This window comes from Pan troglodytes, chromosome 5 (genome assembly GCF_028858775.2).
Source record: "Pan troglodytes isolate AG18354 chromosome 5, NHGRI_mPanTro3-v2.0_pri, whole genome shotgun sequence".
In the NCBI taxonomy this organism is placed as follows: Eukaryota; Metazoa; Chordata; class Mammalia; order Primates; family Hominidae; genus Pan; species Pan troglodytes.
Window position 1 is genome coordinate 161,775,426 of NC_072403.2, and position 24,102 is coordinate 161,799,527.

Genomic DNA, 24,102 nt, shown 5'->3' on the forward strand with positions numbered 1-24,102 from the left:
ATGTTGGAATGAGATAACCTGTGTCTTAGCTGGGCTGCTGTAACAGAATACCACAGACTGGGAGGCTTCTAAACAACAGAAATTTATTCCTCACAATTCTAGTGGCTGAGAAGTTCAAGATCATGGTGCTGGCAGACGCTGATATCTGGTGAGGGCCCACTTCCTGGTTCATAGACAGCAGTCTTCTCACTGAGTCCTCACCTTGTGGGAGGAGTTAGGGAGCTCTCTGAGATTTTTTTCTTTTCTTTTCTTTTCTTTTTTGAGACAAAGTCTCGCTCTGTTGCCCAGGCTGGAGTTCAGAGGCACAATATCTGCTCACTGCAACCTCTGCCTCCTGGGTTCAAACGATTCTCCTGCCTCAGCCTCCTGAGTGGCTGGGATTACAGGCGCACACCACCACGCCCGGCTAATTTTTGTATTTTTAGTAGAGACTGGGTTTCACCATGTTGGTCAGGCTGGTCTCGAACTCATGACCTTATGATCTGGCTGCCTCAGCCTCCCAAAGTGCTATGATTTCAGGCATGAGGCACCGTGCCTGGCCTGGGATCTTTTTTATAAGAACACTAATTCCATTCATGAGGGCTCCACCTTCATGCCCTAATCATCTTCCAAATTCTCCACCGCAAACATCATCACATTAGGTTTCAACATAGGAATTTTGGGGGGTTACAAACATCCAATCTATAGCAACACCCTAGTGACATCGTTTTTTGTTGCCCTCCCCTCCCCACTACTGCCCATCTAAATACTTTTACAGGCATCGAATAAGTTAAGTCAGTGCATGTGAAGTGCTTAGAAGGGCATCTGACACATTATAGAAGCTCAATAAATGCTAGTTGTTGTTGTTATTACAACAGAAATGAAGGACCTTTCCTAAGATTAGAAGTCATGAAACCACTTGAAGCCTGAATCTCCTCTACAACATTCCAGCTGAGTGGCCGTTGCACTAAGATTCTTCCTTCTCCATACCCCTTTCATGGAATCTGCTCTGCTCACGTCCCTGGAAGGGGCAGCCCCAACCCCCAGGTGGCCACACCCCCTGTTCACTAGGGATGGAATCAATAATGAACACCTGGCCCAAGCACAGCCAATCAGATACTCTCTCCAAGGAATGTAAAAACAGAATTGAGAAACAAACTGACTCAGCAAATAGACTCAACAAACTGACTCAACAAATTGAGTCAGGGAGGGAAGTGTAGCTGGGAAGCCAGGTGAGCTCCAGGGGACATGGAAGGGGATGATAGCAGAGAGAAGCTGTTCAGCAGAGGGGGACAAATGGAACTGTGAAAAGAGGAAATAGAGAACAGTGCATACATAGCCTTGAGAGAGGGAGGGAGTGAAGACAGGAGTTGCCTGACACTTTCTGGTCTCAAATCTCTCCCCTGAGCACCTACTTGGCCTACCTGGAATTCCTCTCATGGAGTTCTTGCCTTGCAGCTCAGTGATCTAGGTTCGTCCTAGTTAAATCTCTGTGGATTGCAAACAACAGAAACTCGTTTTAGATTGGTTTAAAGAAAAAATAGCTACCGTGTTTACACACATGCACTCACAGGCAGGGAGGAAATGCAGCCAGGCCTTGGGAGGGCCTGGACCAGACATGGCAGAACCCTCAGCAGTCAGGCAGCTGGTCTCCCAGTTGCTGCTTCTCTCTTCTGGGACCAAGTAGTCTGAGATCTCTACTTCTCTCTGCACATCTGATTCATGCTTCTCTCAGAGTCTGGAGTTTTCTGCCCTCCATGCACAGAGCCTGAGTCTATCTCACCTCACCTGCAGCAATGAACAGAAACTCAGAACAGTGACCATCAGTACCAAGAGAGAGACTCTGATGAGTCTAGCTTGGTCCTGTGTCCACCCTAAACTGAGGTTAGTGTGCAGAGACCATGAGGCACAAACAGGGCTACAAACATGGCCTTCCCTCTCCTCATTGAGGATGGAAAGAGAGGCCGTTCTTAGAGGAAGGACGTGGTAGTAACTGGGGAAAATCCTGAGAAGTTGTCTTCTGCGTTGACTCAGGCAATGCCCTATGTCTGCTTGAACATGTTCATTAATTTTCATTTTAAATATAAGAAACGCTTATAAAAAGTACTGTGCTATGACTACCAGGAACCGTTCTGAGTTCTGCACAGTCACTTATTTACTTAAAACAACAATTATGCAGCATGTGCTAGTATTACCCCCAATTCACAGGTAGGGAATGCAACATTTTGTTACTGAAACACCAGGGGTTCAGTTTAGGTCCTGTTGCTTGCAGCACAGAAAGCCAATCACTGGATCAAGTATTTTTGGGGGAAGAAGGCTCTCTTTGGTGCTGCCAAATAAAGATAAGTGGAGATAAGTCTCAGATCTTCGACCAACTTAAATTGGGGTGTATATAGTGGGGAAGGGGTGTAGCTACCCACAGGAAAACAGGAATTAAGGAGGGGTAAGGAAGAACAATTGGTCAACAGGAAGCAGATGGTTGGTTAGGAAAACAGGAATTATGGAGGAGTAAGGAGAGGAGTCTTGTGTCTCATTATCTGGATGTGGTGATGTGAGTTTTACTTCCTCGATATTATCTGGAAGTCGGAGGGTTTCCTGAAAAAGGAATTCAGATAAGACAAATGTAAGTTTTAAGCATTAAGAAAAGCAGGGTCCATTTCTAGCTTTAATAGGAAAAAAATGGCAAACATCAGTTCTCGGGGGAAATTGAGCTAGTTTCACCTTCACACACCAAAGCTCCTTCCATCTTTGGGCAACTCTTACTATTCATTAGAATGTTTTCCTTATATTCAGTTACAATCTGTTTTGTAGCTTCCAAGTATTTGTCCCAGTTCCTTCTCTTGGGACCACTCAGAGCAACCTATACCTACTCCCAAGTGATAGTCCTTTAAATAATTTTAAAATGCCATTGAAGCTCAGGCAACTCAGCTTGCTTAGTACAGCACAGTGTTGAGTGTGGCTTATGACAGCAGTGTCAAACACCTGCTGGCTGTGTGACTTTGGGCAAGTCACCTACCCTCTTCAAGCACCAGATCACCCCGCCGTAATATAGGAATAATTGCCTCACCTTGCTTCCCACAAGTGTGGTGAGGTTTAAGTGAAACACAGCACATAAAGCACTTGGCACAATGGCGAGTGCGCTAAAGGCTCCTAAGTGTTAGCTGGGATCATCCCCTCTCAGCTCATCGATTCATCACATCGTGAGGCTTGCAGATCTCCATTCCGTCATCTAACCTGTTTTCTATCCCACCTGGCTTCGTTATTGTTGCGTTTTTCAGCATTACTGAGGTATAACTGACAAATAAAAATTGTAGGCTGGAGCAGTGGCTCACGCCTGTAATTCTAGCATTTTGGGAGGCTGAGGTGGGCAAATCACGAGGTCAGGAGTTCAAGACCAGCCTGGCCAACATAGTGAAACCCCCATCTCTACTAAAAATACAAAAAAAATTAGCTGGGCATAATGGCTGGCACCTGTAATCCCAGCTACTCGGGAGGCTGAGGCAGGAGAATCGCTTGAACCTGGGAGGCCCAGGTTGCAGTGAGCCGAGATGGTGCCACTGCACCCCAGCTGGGCAACAGAGTGAGACTCCACCTCAAAAAAAAAAATTGTATGTATTTGACAAATATGACATGACCATTTTACGTACATATACATTGTGTATGATTACCACAATCACATTAATGAACATATCCATCACCACACACAGTTACCATTGTGTGTGTTGTGTGTGTGGCGAGGGTACTTAAGGTCTACTCTTTTAGCAAATTTCAAGTAAACAATACAGTATTATTAACTATAGTCACCATGCTGTACATTAGATCCAACTTACACATCTTATAACTGAAAGTTTGACCAACTTTAAAGTTTGACCCTTTGAGCAACATCTCCCCCAGCCCCTGACAATGACCGTTCTATTCTCTGCTTAAGTTTGACTTTTTAGATTCCACATGCAAGAAAAATCATATAATATTTTATGTTGATGTCTAGCTTACTTAAGTAGCATAATGTCCTAATGTTCTCCAGATTCACCCATATTGTCACAAATGGCAGGATTTCCTCCTTTTTGTGGCTGAATAATACTCCATTGCGTATCTATCTGTATCTACATCTATCTGTGTATCTATATCACATTTTCTTAATTGGCCTGTCAGTGAACACTTAGGTTGTTTCCATATCTTGGCTATTGTGAACAGTGCTACAATAAACATGGGGGCACAGATATCTCTTGGAGATACTGCTTTCAGTTCCTTTGGATACATACCTAGAAGTGGGATTGCTGGGTCATATGTTAGCTCTGTTTCTAATAGAACTTTTTTTTGTACTGTTTTCCATAATGGCTATACCAATTTACATTCCCACTGACAGTGTGCAAGGGTTCTCTTTTCTCCACACACTCACCAACACTTGTTATTTCTTGTGTTTTTTTTTTAAATGATAACACCACTTTAACAGATGCAAGGTGATATCTCATTGTGATTTTGATTCGCATTTCTCCGATTGTTAATAATGTGGAGCACCGTTTTATGTATTTGTCACCCACTTGTAGGTTTTCTTTGAATAAAATGTCTATTTGTGTCCTTTGCCAGTTTTTGAAAAGCAGGTTTTGTTTTTGTTTTTGCTATTGAGTTGTATGAGTTCTTTCTGTGCTAAAGACGAACATTGGATATTAATTCTTTATCAGATACATGGTTTGCAAGTATTTTCTCCCATTTTGTGGGTTGTCTTTTCACTCTGTTGATTGTTTCCTTTATTGTGCAGAAGCTTTTTCGTTTGATGCAGTCCCAGCTGTTTATTTTTGCTTTTGTGTGCTTCTGGTGTCACATCAAGAAAATTATTACCAAGACCAATGTTAAGAAGCTTTTTCCCTATGTTTTCTTCTAGTAGTTTCAGTTTCAGGTCTTACATTTAAATCTTAATACATTTTGGGTTAACTTTTGTATAGGTTGTAAGATAAAGGTCCAATTTCATTCTTTGGATGTGGTTACCACTTATTCTCAATACCATTGACTGAAGAGACTATCCTTTCCCTATTGCATATTCTTGACACCCTTGTCAAAATTAGTTGACCATATATGTGTGGGGTTATTTCTGGGCTCTCTGTTCTGTTCCACTATTGGTCTATATGTCTGCATTGATGCCAGTACCATACTGTTTTGATTACTATAGCTTTGTAATATAATTTGAAATCAAGAAGTGTGATGTCTCCAGTTTTGTTCTTCTTTCTCAAATTGCTTTGGCTATTTGAGTTCATTTGTGGTTCCATTTTTTTTTTTTTTTTTTTTTTTTGAGATGGAGTCGTGCTCTATCACCTAGGCTGGAGTTCATGGCATAATCTTAGATCACTGCAACCTCTGCCTCCTGGATTCAAGTGATCCTCCTGCCTCAGCCTCCTGAGTATCTGGGACTATAGGCGTGCACCACAACGCCTGGCTAATTTTTGTATTTTTAGTAGAGACGGGGTTTCACCATGTTGGCCAGGCTGGTCTTGAACTCCTGACCTCAGGTGACCAGCCCACCTCGGCCTCCCAAAGTGCTGGAATTACAGGCATAAGCTACTGTGCCCAGCCTTGTGGTTCCATTCGAATTTTATGATTGTATTTTCTATTTCTGTGAAAAATGTCACTGGAATTTTGATAGGGATTGTATTGAACCTGTAAAACATTTTGTGTAGTATGGACATTGGAACAATATTAATTCTTCCAATCCATGAACACAGGATATCTTTCCTTTTATTTGTGTCTACTTTAATTTCTTTCATCAATGTCTATATTTTTCAGTGTACAGACCTTTTACTTCCTTGGTTAAATTTATTCCTAAGTATTTTATGCTTTTTGATGCAATTATAAATGTGTCTTAATTTATTTTTTAGATAATAATTGTTAGTGTATTGAAATCCAACTGATTTTTGTATGTTGATTTTGTATCCTACAACTTTGTTGTATAAATTAACTTATTTATTTTTGAGACAGGGTCACTCTATCACCCAGGCTGGAGTGCAGTGGTACAATCATGGCTCACTGCAGACTTGACTTCCTGGGCTCAAGTGATCCTCCCATTTTTAGCCTCCTGAGAATGAGGGTCTCACTATGTTGCCCAGGCGGGTCTCAAGCTCCTAGCCTGAAGCAATCCTCCTGCCTTAGCCCTCCAAAGTACTGGGATTACAGTTGTGAGCCACCATGTCTGGCCTACTGAATTTATTTATTAGTTCTAATGGTTTAGAGGAGTAGTTTTTAGAGTTTTCTATATATAAGATCATGTCATATGCAAACAAAGACAATTTAACTTGTTCCTTTCTCATCTGAATATTTTATTTTCTTCTCTTGCCTAATTGCTCTGGCTAGGACTTCTAATACTTTCTGGAATAGAAGCACTGAGAGTGGGCATTCTTGTCTTTTTCCTGATTTTTGGGGGAAAGCTTTCAGGTTTTCACCTTTGAGTATGATGTTAGCTGTGGGCTTGTTGTATACAGTCTTTGTTATGTTGAGATACATTTCTTCTACATCTAATTTGTTGAGAGTTTTTTTATAAAAAGATGCTAAATTTTGTCAAATGCTTTTTCTGTGTCTGTTGAGATGATCATATAATTTTTATCCTTCATTATGTTAATATGGTGTGTCACATTTATTGCTTTGCATGTTGAACCATTCTTGCATCCCAGGGATAAATCCCACTTGATCATGGTGTATGATCCTTTTAATGTGCTGTTGAATTCAGTTTGCTGGTATTTTGTTGAGAATGTTTGCATCTGTGATCACTGGGGATATTGGCCTGTAATTTTCTTTTCTTATATTTTTCTTATCTGGCTTTGGTGTGAGGGTAATGCTGGCCTTGTAAAAGGAGTTTGGAAGTGCTCCATCTCCTTCAATTTTTTGGAAGAGTTTGAGAAAAACAGATGTTATTTCTTCTTTAAATGTCTTGTAGAATTTACTCATGAAGCCATCTGACCCTGGCCTTTTCTTCATGAGGAGATTTTTGATTGTTGATTCAATCTCCTTTCTCACTAATTGTCTATTCTGGTTTTCTTTCTTCATGATGCAGTCTTGATAGGTTATGTTTCTAGCAATTTATCCATTTCTTCTAGGTTATCCAATTTGTGGGTGCACAATTGTTTATAGTAGTCTGTCATGATCTTTTGTCTTTCTGTGATATCAATTGTGATGTCTTTCATTTATAATTTGAATCATTTGAGTCTTCTCTGTTTTTCTTCATTAGTCTACGTTTGTCAATTTTATCTTTCATAAAACCAACTCTTAGTTTCGTTTGTCTCTTCTATTGTTTTTCTAGTCTCAAATTCATCGATTTCTGCTTTAATTTTTATTATTTCCTTCCTTCTGCTGACTATCAACTTAGTTTGCTTTTGTTTTCTAGTTCCTTGGAGTTTAAAGTTACATTATTTGAGATCTTCCTTTTTTCTTTTATTATTATTTATTTATTAGACAATGTTCTGCTGAATCTTTTTTAATCTAGGCATTTATTGCCATAAACAGCTGTCTTAGTCTGTTTGGTGCTGCTATAACAAATACCTGAGATTGGGTCATTTATAAATACCATAAATTTATTTTCTCACAATTCTAGAAACTGAGAAGTTTAAGATCAAGGCACTGGCATTTGGTGTCTAGTGATGGCCTTCTTGCTGCATCCCCACATGGTGGAAGGCAGAAGGACAAGCTAGCCAAATGGCACATGAAACCCCTTTTCTAAGAGTAGTAATCCCATCGAGGTGGGAGGAGCCCTCGTGACCTAATCAACTCTTAAAGGCCCACCTCTTAACACTATCACATTGGTAACACCTGAATTTTGGAGAGAACACATCTAGACAATAGCAACATCCTTCTTAGAACTGCTTTTGCTGCATTATGTAAGTGTTAGCATGTTGTGGTTCCATTTTGTTTGTCTCAAGATAGTTTTTGCTCACCTGGCTTTGTATCCTCTATAAACTGATGATCCTGCCTTCTATGTCTTCATCCAAGAAATCCATGTAAAATATGGACTATGAGAAGGCCAAGGGGAGAGCCTTGAGACACTTCATTACAGACTTATGCCAACATTGATATCAATTCATTAATTTGAATCCTCTAACTATGATTATTAGGTTATTTTATTTTAATTTTTTTTGAGATGGAGTTTTGCTCTTGTTGCCTAGGTGTGCAATGGCGTAATCTCATCTCACAGCAACCTCCGCCTCCCGGGTTCAAGCAATTCTCCTGCCTTAGCCTCCCCAAAGTAGCTGGGATTACAGGCATGCGCCACTATGCCAGGCTAATTTTGTATTTTTAGTAGAGACAGGGTTCTCCATGTTGGTCAGGCTGGTCTCAAACTCCCGACCTCAGGTGATCCGCCCACCTTGGCCTCCCAGAGTGCTGGGATTACAGGCATGAGTCACCGTGCCTGGCGATTATTAGTTTATTAATCCACCCAGTTGCCCTTATCCAGCCCATGTATTTCCATCTTCTCCACAAACATATGCAAAATTGTTGAAAATCTTGGAGTTGAGGTCATTGTATTCTCATACTTGCCAATTTATAACAGCAATTTAAAAAATAAAAATATACTGGGGAATTTAGTAAGCAATTTAAGGTTCTGATGAGCATCATTTTTTTTGTCAGAATTTTCCAAATAGGCCCTCAAAAACTGTTGCTAGAATCTTGTACAGGATTGATATTGGACTGGTATAGTCTTTGCAAAATAAACTATACTCCCCTCTTGACGTTTAGATAACTTTTGCCCATTTCTGTAGTCTAGACACCTTTGATAATGTCCATAATCTCTCAAAGGTCACAAACAATGGTCCAGTCCTCTCATTTGCAAATTGGTATCTGGGACTGTTATTCATGTAGATCAGGAAACCTGGGCTCACCGAGAGCAGTTAGGACTCCCTGATGTTCGTTCCTCCCCTAACTAGTGTTTGTTCTCCCTGGTTAGTCTGAAAATCATTCCCTTTGCCAAAAAAGAAATACTCAATGCCCAAGCACCTAAGTTTCCATGGCACCTATAAAATACTGGAAGCTGACAGTATTTCTGATTGAATAGGTGATAGGAAAGGGGTAGGGGCCAGACACTGGAGAGGACTGGAGAGAAAGAAAGAAAACTGTTTCTCTTTTCAGATGACATGAATGACTGTGCACGTAGTAAAGCTTTGTCTGCTAAATCCAACATCTGGATTAGTTCAGAGTTTGTTTTTATTGACTGCTTTTTTTCTTGAGCAACATTTTCTTGCTACTTTGCAGGTTGCACTGATGATTTTTGCTTTTTAAAGAAAACAAAACTAAACAACCATTCCAAAGATTAATAGTTTAAAACAACAACCATTTTATGGGTTCTCATAGATTCTGTGGGTCAGGAAATTTGGAGAGGGCACAATAACTATTGTCTGTCTCTGTTCCATGGCTGGAAAGACCAGAAAGTGGTGACTCAGTTCTTGGTGGAATGACATGGAGATTCCTTTACTAGCATGTCTGATGCCTGGGTTAAGATGATTTGATGTCTAGGCCCACTGACTTTACTACCCACATGTGGCTTGGCTTTCTCACACCATTGGCCTGAGTGGTCTGACCTAAACATCTCCCAAAAGGCCTCACATCCCAACACTGTTGCATTGTGGATTAAGTTTCTGACACATGAATTTTGGGGGACACATTCAGACTATAGCACCCACCGAGAATCAAGGGGAAAAGGCAGAGATTCTACCTCTTGATGGGAAGTGTGTCAAAGAATTGGCAGCCATTTTACAAAACCACCATACTGTCCAGAGATTTTTCATTATTATATCTTGACTATTATTGATGACACATTGTAGAAACTCTGGATTCTGTTGTTTTCCTCTGAACTGTGTTGATTTTTGTTCCAGTAGGCAATTCAATGACCTGTTAACCATCTTGAACTTTAGAAGGCTTGGTTTTATGCTGTATTAGGTAGATCTGTGGAAAGTCTACGCAGTTCCTATGACCTTCTAAATGCAACTTCAAAACTCTGTCTCCCCTGCTCATCTTGACAGGGATTGATTTTAAGCTTTGTTGGGTAGATCTTACTCTGGGATGTGACCCTTATTTCTAAGCTATGGCCTTAGGATGTTCATGGTGTTAATAAAGTATTAACAATATCTCTCCTCTCTGGCTGGGCTGGCCCCCAATGTCCTGCAACACGGCTCTGCCTCTACTATCTCTGTTTCAACCCCATAGCAGTGGTTCTCTGGCAAACTTCAGAAGGTCTCACTCTGAGCAAGCACTACTTGGCCAAGGACTCCCCCGACAGACTTCTGCCCCTCCTCTCCACTTCGCAATTCCCTCTTTGGTGACCTGTCCTGCAAATTCCAGTCACTTTAGCTGCCCCAATCTCTGATCTCTGCCTTCTATGCTAGTGAGGCCCCTGTGCTGTGTTTGGACTTCAGCTCATAGCACCATGGGGAACTGTCCCCGGCAGACAGTTGTAGGGCTCACCATGGGAATGTCCCCTCTCTCAAGGATAGCAGTCTTGCACTGTCTGTTGTCCACTGCCTGACAATAGCTGCCTATTTTCTTTATTCCTGGGATGCAAGGTGGTTTAACATATGCAAAGTAATAAATATGATTCACCACATCAGCAGAATTGAAAGCAAAAACCATATGATCATCTCAGTAGATGCAGAAAAAGCTTTCAATAAAATCCAACATACCTTCATGGCAAAAACTCTCAACAAACTAGTCACTGAAGGAACATACCTCAAAATAATAAGAGCTGTCTGTGACAAACCTACAGCCAACATCATACTGAATGGGCAAAAGCTGGAAACATTCCCCTTAAGAACAGCAACAAGACAAGGATGCCCACTCTCACCACTTCTATTCAACATAGTACTGGCAGTCCCAGCCACAGCAGTCAGGCAAGAGAAACAAAGAAAAGACATCCAAATAGGAAAAGAAGTCAAGCTGTCACTCTTCACTGTCAACATGATAGTAACTAGAAAACCTTAAAGACTCTGCCACAAGGCTCCTAGAACTGATAAATGATTTCAGTAAAGTTTCAGGATACAAAATCAATGTATACAAATTAGTTATTCCATACACCAATAATGTTCAAGCTGAGAGCCAAATCAAGAATGCTGTCCCATTTACAACACACACACACACACACACACACACACACACGCCCCTAGAAGTACATCTAACCAAGGAGATGAAAGATCTCTACAGGGATAACTACAAAATCCTGCTGAAAGAAATCATAGATGACACAAGCAAATGGAAGAACGTTCCATGCTCACAGGTTGGAAGAATCAGTACCGTTAAAATGGCCATACTGCCCGAAGCAATCTACAGATTCAATGCTATTCCTATCAAACTTCCAATGTTATTTTTCACACAATTAGAAAGAACTATTCTAAAATTCATATGGAACTGAAAAACAGCCCCATTAGCCAAAGCAATCCTAAGCCAAAAAAAAAAAAAAAAAAAAAAAAAAAAAAGGAGAGGCATCACATCACCTGACTTCAATCACATCACCTGACTTCAAGCTATCCTATAAGGCTACAGTAACCAAGACAACATGGTACTGGTACATAGTGAGAACATGCAGTATTTGGTTTTCTGTTCCTGCATAATTCACTTAGGATAATGGCTGGAACAGAAAACCCAGAAATAAAGCTGCACATCTGCAACCATCTGATCTTTGACAAAACTGACACAAATAAGCAATGGGAAAAGGTATTCCCTATTCAATAAATGGTGCTGGGGTAGCTGGCTATTTATATGCAGAAAAATGAAACGGGACCCTTAACTTTCACTATATACAAAAATCAACTCAAGATGGATTGAATATTTATTTATTTTTTATTTTTTGAGAAGGAGTCTTGCTCTTGTCGCCCAGGCTGGAGTGCAGTGGCATGATCTCAGCTCACTGCAACTTCTGCCTCCTGGGTTCAAGCGATTCTCCTGCCTCAGTCTCTCGAGTAGCTGGGATTACAGGTACCTGCCACCACACCCAACTAATTTTTGTATTTTTAGTAGAGACTGCGTTTCTCCATGTTGCCCAGGCTGGTCTCGAACACCTGACCTCAGGTGATCCACCTGCCTCAGCCTCCTAAAGTACTGGGATTGCAGTTGAGGGTCACCACACCCAGCCAGATTGAAGATTTAAATATATGACCTCAAACTATAAGAATCCTAAAAGAAAATTTCAGAAATACCATTCTGGACATTGGCCTTGGGAAACAATTTATAACAAGTCCTCAAAAGCAATTGCGACAAAACCAAAAGTTGAAAAGTGAGACCTAATTAAACTAAAGAGCTTCTGCAGGGAAAAAAAAACCAACAAAACTCTCAACAGAGTAAACAGACAGCCTACAGAATGGGAGAAAATATTTGCAAACTATGCAGCCAACAAAGGTCTAATATCCAGAATCTGTAAGAAACTTAAACAATTCAACAAGCAAAAACCAAATAACCCCATGAAAAAGTGGGCAAAGAACAGGAACAGACACTTCTCAAAAGAAGACATACAAAGTGGCCAACAAACATGAAAAAATTCTCAGCATCACTAATCATCAGAGAAATGCAAAACAAAACTACAGTGAGATACCATCTCACACCAGCCAGAATGGTGATTATTAAAAAGTCAAAAATTAGGTGGATTGCTGGGCGGACCCGTAACAGAGAAGAGAGGAGAGTAGTGGGCCACTGAATAAGCTTCCAAAATGATGCCCACACTAGTTATCCTGTTGAAAGAGGGGACTGATAGCTCCCAAGGCATCCCCCAGCTTGTGAATAACCTCAGTGCCTGCCAGGTGATTGCCAAGGCTGTAAGAGCCACCCTGGGTGCCTGTGGCATGGACAAGCTTATTGTGGATGGCGGAGGCAAAGCAACAATATCTAACGATGTGCCCACAATTCTGAAAATTCTTCATGTTGTCCATCCTGCAGCAAAGACTTTAGTGGACATTGCCAAATCCCAAGACACTGAGGTTGGTGATGGCACCATCTCAGTGACCTTGCTGGCTGCAGAGTTTCTGAAGCAGGTGAAACTGTAGGTGAAGGATGGTTTACACCCTCAGCTCAACATTCGAGCTGTCTGCACAGCCACCCAGTTGGTAGTTAACACGATCAAAGAGATTGCTGTGACTGTGAAGAAGGCAGATAAAGTGGAGTAGAGGAAGCTGCTGGAGTAGTGTGCCAGGACCACTCTGAGCTCCAACTGATCTCACAGCAGAAAGCTTTCTTTGCTAAGATGGTGGTGGATGCAGTGATGACGTGTGATGATTTGCTGCAGCTTAAAATGATTGGAATCAAGAAGGTACAGGATGGAGCCCAGCTGGTGTTGCATTTAAGAAGACTTTCTCTTATGCTGGGTTTAAAATGCAACCCCCCCAAAAATACCAAAATCCCTAGATTGCCCTTTTGAATGTTGAGCTCGAGTTGAAAGCTGAGAAAGATAATGCTGAGATAAAAGTCCACACAGTTGAGGATTATCAGGCGATTGTTGATGCCGAGTGGAACATTCTCTATGACAAGTTAGAGAGGATCTATCATTCTGGAGCCAAAGTTGTCTTGTCCGAACTCCCCGCTGGAGATGTGGCCTCCCAGTACTTTGCTGACAGGAACGTGTTCTGTGCTGGCCAAGTACCTGAGGAGAATCTGAAGAGGACAATGATGGCCTGTGGAGGCTCAATCCAGACCAGTACGAATGCTTTCTTAGCAGATGTGCTGGGTCGATGCCAGGTGTTTGAAGAGACCCAGATTAAAGGTGAGAGGTACAACATTTTTACTGGCTGCCTCAAAGCCAAGACATGCACCTTCATCCTCCATGGTGGTAGTGAGCAGTTTATTGAGGAGACGGAGCGGTCCCTGTGTGATGCCATCATGATCATCAGGAGGGCCATCGGGAATGAGTCAGTGGTGGCTGGTGGCAGGGCCATTGAGAGGGAGTTCTCCAAATACCTCCAGGATTCCTCAAAGACTATTCCAGGAAAACAACAGCTGTTGATTGGGGCATATGCCAAGGCCTTGGAGATTGTCTCATTCCAGCTGTACAACAATGCTGGCTTTGGAGCCACAAAGATTCTCAACAAGCTGCAGGCACGGCAGGGGCACGTGATATGAGGTGGACATCAACAACGAGGACATTGCTGACAACTTTGAGGCCTTCGTGTGGGAGCCAGCTTTGGTATGGATCAATGCCCTGGCAGTGGCCTCTTAGGCTGTGTGCCTGATTGTGTCTGTGGATGAAACCATCAAGAACCCCGATTGACTGTGGATGCTCCCCCAGCAGCTAGCTGGGGCCGTGGTCGTGGCCGCCCCCATTGAGAGGCACCCCGCCTATCACATGACTGGCTGGCAGGGTGTGCTTACTCTCCTTGGTTTGGTTAATAGACTTTACAAGGAAGGGGTAGTCACTGGCCCACTCTGTTCTCACTGGAGGCTATTTAAATAAAACTTGAGACTTTGGGGGTAAAAAGTCAAAAAATAGCATATGGGTGATGAGGCTATAGAGAAAAGGGAACACTTTACACTGCTGGTGAAAATGTAAAATAGTTTAGCCACTGCAGAAAGCAGTTCAGAGGTTTCTCAAAGAACTTAAAACAGAACTGCCATTTGACCCAGCAATTTCACTACTGGGCATATACCCAAAGGAAAAGAAATCATTCTAGCGAAAAGACACACATGCTCACATGTTCATTGCAGCACTATTCACAACAGCAGACGTAGAATCAACCTAGGTGCCCATCAATTGTGGATTGGATAAGGGAAATGAGGCACATATACACCATGGAATACTATGCAGCCATAAAAAAGAACAAAATTGTGTCCTTTGGATCAACATGGATGCAACTGGAGGCCATTATCCTAAGTGAATTAATACAGGAACAGAAAACCAAATACTGCATGTTCTCATTCTTAAGTGGGAGCTAAGCTTTGGGTACACATGGACATAAAGATGGGAAGAGTGGACACTGAGGACTATGAGAAGGGGAGAGATGGAGGGGTGAGGACTGAAAAACTGCCATTGAGTACGGTGCTGCTGCTCACTACATGAGATCATTCGTATCTCAAACCTCAGTGTCACACAATATATCCATGTAACAAAACTGCACATGTACTCCCTGAATCTAAAATGTTAAAATTATAAAAAAGAGAAAACCAAAATTACATTAACATGTTTCTCTTACAATCCTGTTTTAAATATAACTAGAATTTTCTGTTACTGCATAGCTTTTTTCCTACTTTGAAAATATAAAATAATAATGATAATAAAGAGGCCAGGCACAGAGGCTCATGCCTGTAATCCTAGCGATTTGGGAGGCTGAGGCAGGGGATCACCTGAGCCCGGGTGTTTGAGACCAGCCTAGGCAACATAGTGAAACGCCCATATCTATTAAAAAAATCTAAAAATTAGCTGGGTGGGATGGCTCACGCCTGTGGTCCCAGCAGTATGGGAGGCTGAAGCAGGAGGATCGTTTCAGCCTAGGAGCTCAAGGCTGTAGTGGGCTGCGTTCACACCTCTGTACTCCAGCCTGGATAACAGAGCAAGACCCTGTCTCTAAAAAAAAAAAAAAAACAAAAACACCCACAAAAAAAGCCCCCACCAGATCTATTGCAACATCAGTCAAAATTTTAGTTCTACTTATTAGATACAATTTTATTCTTATAGCAAGTATTTTAAAATTGTTATCTGTTTTTTTAAATATGTAAAATATCTTCTTGTCGAAGCGACAGGTGCTTTGAATTGTTACCTTTATGTTTGTTGAAACTATGAAGAAGAGATTAGGAAGACTTTAGGTTTAAAATGGAAGACAGATTACATACATTATATTCTTGTAAAACTATGAAAATAAAAATAAAGGAGTAAAAGTCAAAAAAATAGCTACCTGTTTAATTCAGTTTCATGATTATAATAGAAGGGATAGTCTGAAAACAGAGTTGCAAATAAGTTTATAATTTGTAAAGATCTGATAAAAATTATCAGATAATAAGAATTTACAACCATATCATCACTGAGAATGGAGGAGAAAAAGAAAGATTTCCATATTACATTTATTTAGAAACATGTTTGGTGTGTCTATTTTAAAGTAAAATAAGAAAAAAGTGCACACACAATTTTTTTTTTTTCATTCAGTGTTAAAGTGTTTATCAGAAAGAACTACTTGTGTCTGGGCTCAGTGGCTCATGCTATAATCCCAGCACTTTGAGAGGCCGAGGGGGGCAGATCACCTGAGGTCCGTAGTTCGAGACCAGCCTGGCCAACAGGGTGAAACCCCGTCTCTACTAAAAATACAAAAATTAGCCGGGCGTGGTGGCACATGCCTGTAATCCCAGCTACTCAGGAGGCTAAGGCAGGGGAATCGCTTGAGCCTGGGAGATCGAGGTTGCAGTGAGCCGGGATTGCACCACTACACTCCAGCCTGGGAGATAGAGTGAGACTCTGTCTCAAAAAAACAAACAAACAAACAAAAAAAGAATTACTTGCACTGTGCTCACATAATTTATACAGTCAGTTCTGCTATATCAGGTTGTTTGAAAACCGTACTTTATTCCAATGCAAATGATGTATTAGGGAAGAATTTCAGTGTAATGTGAATTGCACGTTTGCTTATGAGTGACTTAGTCTGTGAGAAATGGTGAATGCAGAAAACTGCCTCACAAATGATTATACTACCTCTCAAATAATTTCCAACAACTCTTCTTCCTCCACTGCATAGTAATCCACAAGCTGCTACTCTTCTAACTCCCGGGGATCCATGCCCTCCCCTCTGTTTAATTCCCCCAATTTCCTCTTATTTTCCATTTTTCCTCTCTGTTCTTTGCTTATCTCTCTTTTCTCCCTCACTTTTCTTCTCTCCCTCTCACACATAGAGGAGGGGGTGTTAGAACCAGGTGGGCTGGTGGTAGGATCATAGGTCCACAATCTCACGAGCAAAGGCTCACTGCAGCTTCAGATTCCTGGGCTCAAGTGATCCTCCTGCCTAGGCCTCCCAAAGTGTTGGGATTATAGATGTGAGCTGCTGTGCCCAGCCCTATCTTTTAAAAAAGATGTACTGAAAAAAATTTTTTTTTTTTGAGACTGAGTCTTGCTCTGTTGCCAAGACTGGAGTGCAGAGGCGCGATCTCGTCTCATTGCAGGCTCCGCCTCCACTGGACTCAGGGAACACACAGCAGTGGGAGCCAAGGCTGTCAGCGATCGAGGACCACAGGTGAACAACTCTGCGCCGCCGTGGTATCACCTCTAGGTGGATCTTCTGCCTTTAGGAAGGAGACAAAAGAGTGCAGAACCTTGGGTCAGATCAGCTCAGGATTGACCCCTCCATGATCTCTCAGGACTCAGATCCCACCTCTCTCTCAGGGAGAGATCAGCCCCTATTGTTCACATCCTGCCTCTCTGTCATCTAGTTTATGATTGTTCACTTTCCATTACTTCATCATTAGTTAGACCCAGACCCCAGCAGAGATTTTAGGGGTTCAGAGCCAAGGAAGGCAAAGTATCAGTGGGAACACAGTGGGAAAGCCCACAGCGGGGGCAAGAGTCTTCCAGCTGTGGGCAAGGGTATCCCTGCGGCAGGTCCAGAGCACTGAGGGTGGGGCTTGGCACGACGCCATTTGCCAGGATTCCTGTGTCAGGGGTGAACCAGAAACCCAGGTGTCAAAGGAATCCCACCTTCTAGTCCTTGCTGTCCTCACAGAGTGTCTAGGGTTCACTTTCAGCCTTCCCTTCTGCTCACAATCCCCTCTCCCACGGTCTGTGTGGCCCTGCCTCCAGCCTGCTTTGTTGGAGCCCAGGCAGCCTTCTTAATTATGTCCTCCTAGGAATAAAACCTAGAGACCCCTCAACCTTTGGCATGTGATATACTTTCCCATGGTCAGATGGTCAGATCATCAAGCTGCTGCCCCACCCAAAATTGTGTCTTGCCCACCCTCTGTATTTCTGTCCATCAGACCACCCATCACATAGGCAACCCCTGGAGAGTGACCCTGGTTTAAAGCCTGACTTTGCCAAACCGCTGTGGATGCATTAATTTGGAAAGGTCCCTGTTCACCTCAGGGCCCACTTGCAAAGCAGAGACAGTCCCCGAGACTCATTCAGCCTTTGCCTTTCTCCTGTTGGCCAGGGACAGAGAGGGCTCAACTTGACCCAGAGCTAAGCCTCTCAGGTCGTGAATGCCCAGGCGATAAATGAAATTCACCTCATCTTATGTCTATGGGGAGATTTGGCAGGGGTCTTGGGGAGACTTAGCAACCTCATTTCTCCCTGTCCTCATACGGGACAAGCCCTGCCCCTAATCCAGAGGCCAGTTGGCCCCATCTCATACTCTGTTTTGCTCACAGTATACCTGATGCCCTCCCTCCTGACCTGTGATTGGGATTGAGCTGAAGATAGTCACTGACGTGATTCAAAGGATTAGCACTTGGTACAGGTAGGATGGTGGAGATGTGGTTGGGGACATGGATGGTTGAGGTGAAATGGAACAGAAGAGTGCAGGTTCTTGTCCAAGCTCCATACCCAGGAGATGACCCTTACCTCCGCTGCCACTCAAGTCCTCACATGTCCTGAGCGTCTACTATATAGCAGCCATGATAGATTCTCAGGTTACAAAAGTAATGTCCTCAAGTAAGCGCATCAATTTACTGACATACACCCAATCATAAAACAATGTGATAATTTTTCTGTGGTCAGAGTTTCTGAGCTAGGAGTGGGGGTAGTTAATCCTATCCAGGAAGAATGGTGACTTCTTAGATGAGGTGACAGTTAAACTGGACTTGGATAGCTGTCTGGAATTCGATCAGGTAGGAAAGAAAATTCCAGGCAGAGAGATGAGCATGAGCAAAAAATTTGGCAGCAATGATGCACGGTGATTTAGAGATCAGAAAGTTCAGTGCGGATGCCTCTAGACATTTTCTTATCTGTGTCTGATAGATTTTGATATTTTGTATTATCATTTTCATTTATTTCAAAATACTTTCTAGTTTTCCTTGTACTTTTTAATTTGATATATAGTTATTTGGAAGCATATTATTTGATATCCAAACATTTGAGGATTTTTCCAGATAGCTTCCTGCTGTTGATTTCTAGTTTATTTCCATTGTGCTTGGACAAGATGCTTCGCATGATTTTAACCCTTTACATATGTTGAGATTTATTTATTTATTTATTTATTGAGATGGAATCTCACTCTGTCACCCAGGCTGGAGTGCAATGGCGCAATATCAGCTTACTGCAAACTCCGCCTCCTGAGTTCAAGCGATTCTCCTGTCTCAGCCTCCCGAGTAGCTGGGATTACAGGCCCATGCCACCACACCCGACTAATTTTTGTATTTTTAGTAGAGACAGGGTTTCGCCATGTTGGCCAGGCTGGTCTCAAACTCCTGACCTCAAATGATCCACCCAACTTGGCCTCCCAAAGTGCTGGGATTACAGGAGTGAGCTATCACGCCCAGATGAGATTTATTTTATGATCCAAAAATGGCCCTTCTTGGTGAATGTCCCTGTGTATTTGAAAAGACACTCCCTGTCAACCCCTTTGCTCTGTCATTTAGTTTTGATCAGCTTTTTCTCTCTTCTGTCACTTCAGCAGAAACAATGCCCAGAAATGCCAGAGACAACAAAATAGGAATGTGTCATGGGCACACAAAGCTCTTTTTCCCTGGGTGCTGCTCCTCCCCGTGACAGAGAAATCCATGCGACACAATGGGGAGGCCCTCCCCAAAGGGTGGCAGATACATTTTTTTCCACTTGAATTGTAACACACCTTTCCCCACGCCCACTCTGCCTCCTACTTCTGTTCAGCTCAGCTGTGGGCACTGACCTCCACCGGCGCTTGATCCCTGCCTGCTCCTGCCCAGACAGGAAGCCCTTCAGCAGCCGACTCGGTTGCTAGGATGAGGCTAGAGGCCAGGAACTCCCAGGTGTCTATGGAGGTCCCACCTCCTTTAAATCCCTACTGTTCAGACCCAGCTTCTAAAACTGTTCTTTTGCCTCCCTTCCTACTCACCAATCCCCTTCACTATTGTCAATGGCACTGAAGTCCCAGCCTGCTTGGTTGGGGCAGTTAAGTCCTTCTCAGTCACCTTCCACCAGGGATTAAGGTGGAACCCCTTTGCCTGCAGCTCTGTGGGTGGGACCCCTTCCCATCTCAGCATATTCACTCCCTGGGTTCCTGCTGCCATCACACCACCCACCACATGAGCCCCTTCTGGACCAGTGGCTCTTATCTGACTCAAGCCATATCTTGCCAAGCCTGTTGTGACACCGATCTTGGCAAACTCACTTTTCATGTCAGGGCCCCTGCAAAACAGACACAGATCTGAGTCATGGTATTCGTTTAAGCAATGAAAAGGGTAGAATCATTTCTTACATCAGAAACATTGATCCTCAGTGAGTCAGATGGAGTAGTCTATTTTTCTCATTAGAGGGAATCCTAACTTTGAACTCCACAGAGAGAGCCCCAGGAACTGTGACTTGAACCCTAGAGCTCTACTTAACTTTTCCAAATTACCGTACTTGAAAATGTTGAGGTCTGCCTGGGTCAATTTAGAGAAGACACTATGAGGACAAAGACAGCAATGAAGGAAAGAAATGAATTCTTCATGTCAGAGCAGTGGCGGAGAAACAGGACCAAAGAGCAGAAGATGTCTGGCAATGTGTCTGGCATATAATAGTTCTCTCAGCCAGGTGTGTTGGCTCCCCCTTTAATCCCAGCGCTTTGGGAGGCCGAGGCGGGAGCATCACCTGAGGTCGGGAGTTCAAGACCAGCCTGACCAACATGGAGAAACCCCATCTCTACTAAAAATGTAGGATGTAGTTCGGCACTGTAATGTTTAGAGGGTGGTGAAAGGATTTCTTATACCACATCTTGTATGTTATCTGGGAGTAAATGCTGCAGCCACAAGCGCCACCAGCAAGTCTTCTCAGGGTGAACAGGAAAAGGGGATGGGACCTGCTGAGTTAAATCACGGTAAACGCAGACAGCAAACAAACTTTCCGTCAAAGAGCTGGATGAAACCTGGGCCGGATGGCAAGGAGACAACACCCCAGGCAGGCGTTCCAGATCTTAGACCTTGCCCCTCCTCGAGAGGAGATGATTGCTTCATCCCTCCTCTCACTGCACATTGTGCTGCCAGCCCTGCTGTGTAGTGTGGGGGCTCAAGACTAAGGCAGTGCACCATTTCTGTGGAGAGAGATGGATCAGGGAGCGGGGGCTTGGATGAGACCCATGATTCACCTCTCTTGAGTCCTTACCAGACTAAGACGTCCTCAAGGGCCAGAGACCAGCCTGCCACTCACCATTTTGCCACCAGACACAGATGAGAACAATTCCCATTAAAACTAACAGGATGAATGCCCCCAGGATGATCCATCTATCTGGTAGACTAGAAGAAGACCAGTGGATATCTGAAGCATTTACTGGTGACACTAAAAAAAAAAAAAAAAAAAAAAAAAGAAAGCACAAGCCCTGTCACATAAAAAAAAAAGCATAAAAATATGCTTTCCTTAGCCCCTGCTTTCCCCAGGAACACATGGTGCCCCACATAATCACTGGCTCATATGACAGCCACTCTACCAGGCCCTGGGCCATGAAGATGAATAGGGGTTGTGCCTTGTCCTTACGGAGCTCAGATTTCTACTGAGAGAGGTAGCAAATATCCATCTGATTACCACACAGTTTCACATGATTACTGTGGTTAGAACTGTTTGGAGGATGACACAATGGGTGGTGCTTAATTCTGTGTGGGGAAGGTGGGGAAGGCTTCCTAAGAAGTGGCATTAGAGCTGGTGGAAGGGTAATTATAAATTATAATAGAGGAAGAGAAGGCCTGGATGTTTGCAATGACACAGATAGACTTGGGACCATTTAGCAGTGGGTCATTGTGACTGGATCATTGGTTAATGGGAAGGGGTTTCTACACTGAGGAAGAAACAGTGGGAGGTGGGATGGGAAAGGGAGGATGGTGGGAAATCCTTATGGCCATCACTGACTCTCCAGACAGGAAGCCCACGGAGAAGTCAATCAAATTTTCTATCGCACACACACACTGACACCCACACAGGGAAGGCTTTTGACCTTCAAAGGGAGCTGCCACATTCTCCCACCCAGCTCAGTTACCTGTCGGTTCTGGCATTGCCTCCCAGTGCCCTAAGAATTCCCTGAGCCAGTGATCGCAGTCTCCCTTTGAGAGCTTCCTGAAATACTTTTCCAGCCCTCTGTCTTTCTTCCATGTCTCCTTGATCTTACTGGCTTCATGATTAATTACTGTCCAGGTCATGTTCATTGCGTCAAAGAGGAGGGATTTCTCTCCATTGATGGCGAACTGCCAGGATGCACCAGTGCATCGTTCTGCTTCACGTTGACAAAACATCTCGACTTGCAGAGTGGAAGGACCTGCAATCCAAACACAAAGCCATCATTCTCCACTCTTTGAGAGGTCCATCATCTTCCAATAGGTCAAGTGTTTCTCTGCACATTTAGGGGTCTGTATTCTTTCTGCCCAGACTTGTCCTTTCCTGCCCATTGGGTCCCATGTGCCTCTATGGTTGGGCCAATGATCAATACACAAATATACCTAAAGCCCTCCCCATCTGTGTTCTTCCCTCCCCTCTCTTACTGCCTGCCTCCGTTTCCCCACCCCATTCCACACTTACCACTGGTCTTTATCTGGGGTTTGATGTCAAGAAGGAGCATCCTGAGGTCTCGCCCCACTTCTCCCAGCATTTGGGTCAATTCTCCCCAAGTGCTGGTGGCATTTACCTTCTTCCCCAGGAGGCCCAGAGGTTTGACCATGTTGTTGTCACTGTTGTACTGAAGGAAAATATTTTTATTCAAGAAGACCTGCGCTTCACACCAGGGCTGTCCAGGTCTGGACAATAATTTAATAGTGAAGTTGAAGCAAAGAGAGTGACCACCTGTGAGAGAAAGATGCAGGTGAGGTCCAGGACAGGGGAAGAGGCCCATTAGAACCTGCGCTTCTGTGACCCAAGACTCCCTGGACTGGGCCAGGCTAGCAGAGGCGGGGCAGCTCCATCCCAGACTCCCTCAACCTTCTGGATCCCTGCTCCCATCTCCCCCTGACTGTCTGGGGTAAGATACTTGATGGTACCAGGGACCCCTGGGGTGCACTTAGTGTTAATGGTGTTAACAGGAGGATTCATGTCACAAGTACTTTTAGCAACATCTACCAAGTTCTGAGGCACAAAACAGACAAGCCAGTGTATGACCTCCTGACACTTAAACTCTAGCTGAACACACATGACATTCAATAGAAAGGAAAAAGAGGCATTTATCACAGGACACACGCTGAATTCCTGCGGGGTCCCAGATGTTCAGAAAAGTGTCCTGGAGTAGAGGGTGGGGGGTAGCATTGTAGAACTGCCCTCTGTGAGCCAGTGCCTGGCCTAGGGCCTCAGGCTGTGGTCTCCCATGAACTGGGTGTAACATCCCAGGGATCCTCTCCCTCACCTCATCCTTAAGAGCAGGCACCCACTTGTCTGAAGCCTGCATGAAGCCCCATTCGCCTACCCCCTACCTTTCTCCCTCCTTGTCCTCAGCCAGTTCTTGTGATCTCAGGACACTCACCAACCATGATCTCCAAGGCTATTAGTAGCAACAGTAGAAGCAAAAGAAGGCGCACAGGGCGAGAAGTCAGGGATATTCTTCGCATACTGTGGAGAGTAACAGGCAGGAAGCTGGGCGTGTACACATTCACCCTCACTGGTATGGTGAAGAAATGTTATCCAACAGCGTGGGTGTGGGCACTGCCCAAATTCTTTACCCTGGAACAACTGAGGTCAGGCCTGTAGAGACCCAATTAAAGAACAGTTTTGTGAAGAGAGTGTTTTCCAAGTATTCAGAATATAATTATTTATTGAAAAATAAAAGAAGACATTTAAAAACAAAATTAACTTTGAATAAACTCTCTCTCCTCTCCTGTCCCTGCTGCCTCTGCAAAAAAACCCCCTCTGGTGTGAGCAGGATGGTTGGAGGTTATGTGAGCTCCTTCTCCTTTCCTCCAGTTTCCTCTTCCCTTCTCCTCCCTGCCTCTTTTGCTTTTCCCTTTCTTCCTGGTACCCCCTCCCCATTCCTGTATTTTCTCCCATCTCCATTCTCCCCTCTCCCACTATCCCTAACCCATTCAAACTCTTTCCTCTTAAATGGTTGAGATTTTCTC

The 24,102-nt window shown here is 43.5% G+C and overlaps 1 protein-coding gene and 1 pseudogene across 3 annotated transcripts; one reads left to right on the top strand and one right to left on the bottom strand.

Moving 5' to 3' along the window:
• The first annotated feature begins 7,467 nt into the window (after nucleotides 1-7,467).
• Nucleotides 7,468-15,824, top strand: LOC129144338 (T-complex protein 1 subunit eta-like; annotated as a pseudogene).
• Nucleotides 15,825-15,836: 12 nt separating this feature from the next.
• Nucleotides 15,837-23,733, bottom strand: RAET1E (retinoic acid early transcript 1E). Of its 3 annotated transcripts, XM_016956464.3 has the most exons (5): nucleotides 23,511-23,733; nucleotides 22,580-22,840; nucleotides 22,044-22,319; nucleotides 21,224-21,352; nucleotides 15,837-17,187 (listed from the first exon to the last, which is right to left on the bottom strand). In XM_016956464.3, exons 1-5 carry the CDS (start codon nucleotides 23,593-23,595, stop codon nucleotides 17,171-17,173), a joined length of 768 nt encoding a protein of 255 aa, XP_016811953.3. In that variant the 5' UTR covers nucleotides 23,596-23,733; the 3' UTR covers nucleotides 15,837-17,170. The 3 variants fall into 3 exon arrangements, with proteins under 3 accessions (XP_016811953.3, XP_016811954.3, XP_016811952.3); XM_016956465.3 differs by lacking the exon at nucleotides 21,224-21,352; XM_016956463.3 differs by lacking the exon at nucleotides 15,837-17,187 and having other exon boundaries at nucleotides 20,803-21,352.
• Between the last annotated feature and the right edge of the window lie 369 nt (nucleotides 23,734-24,102).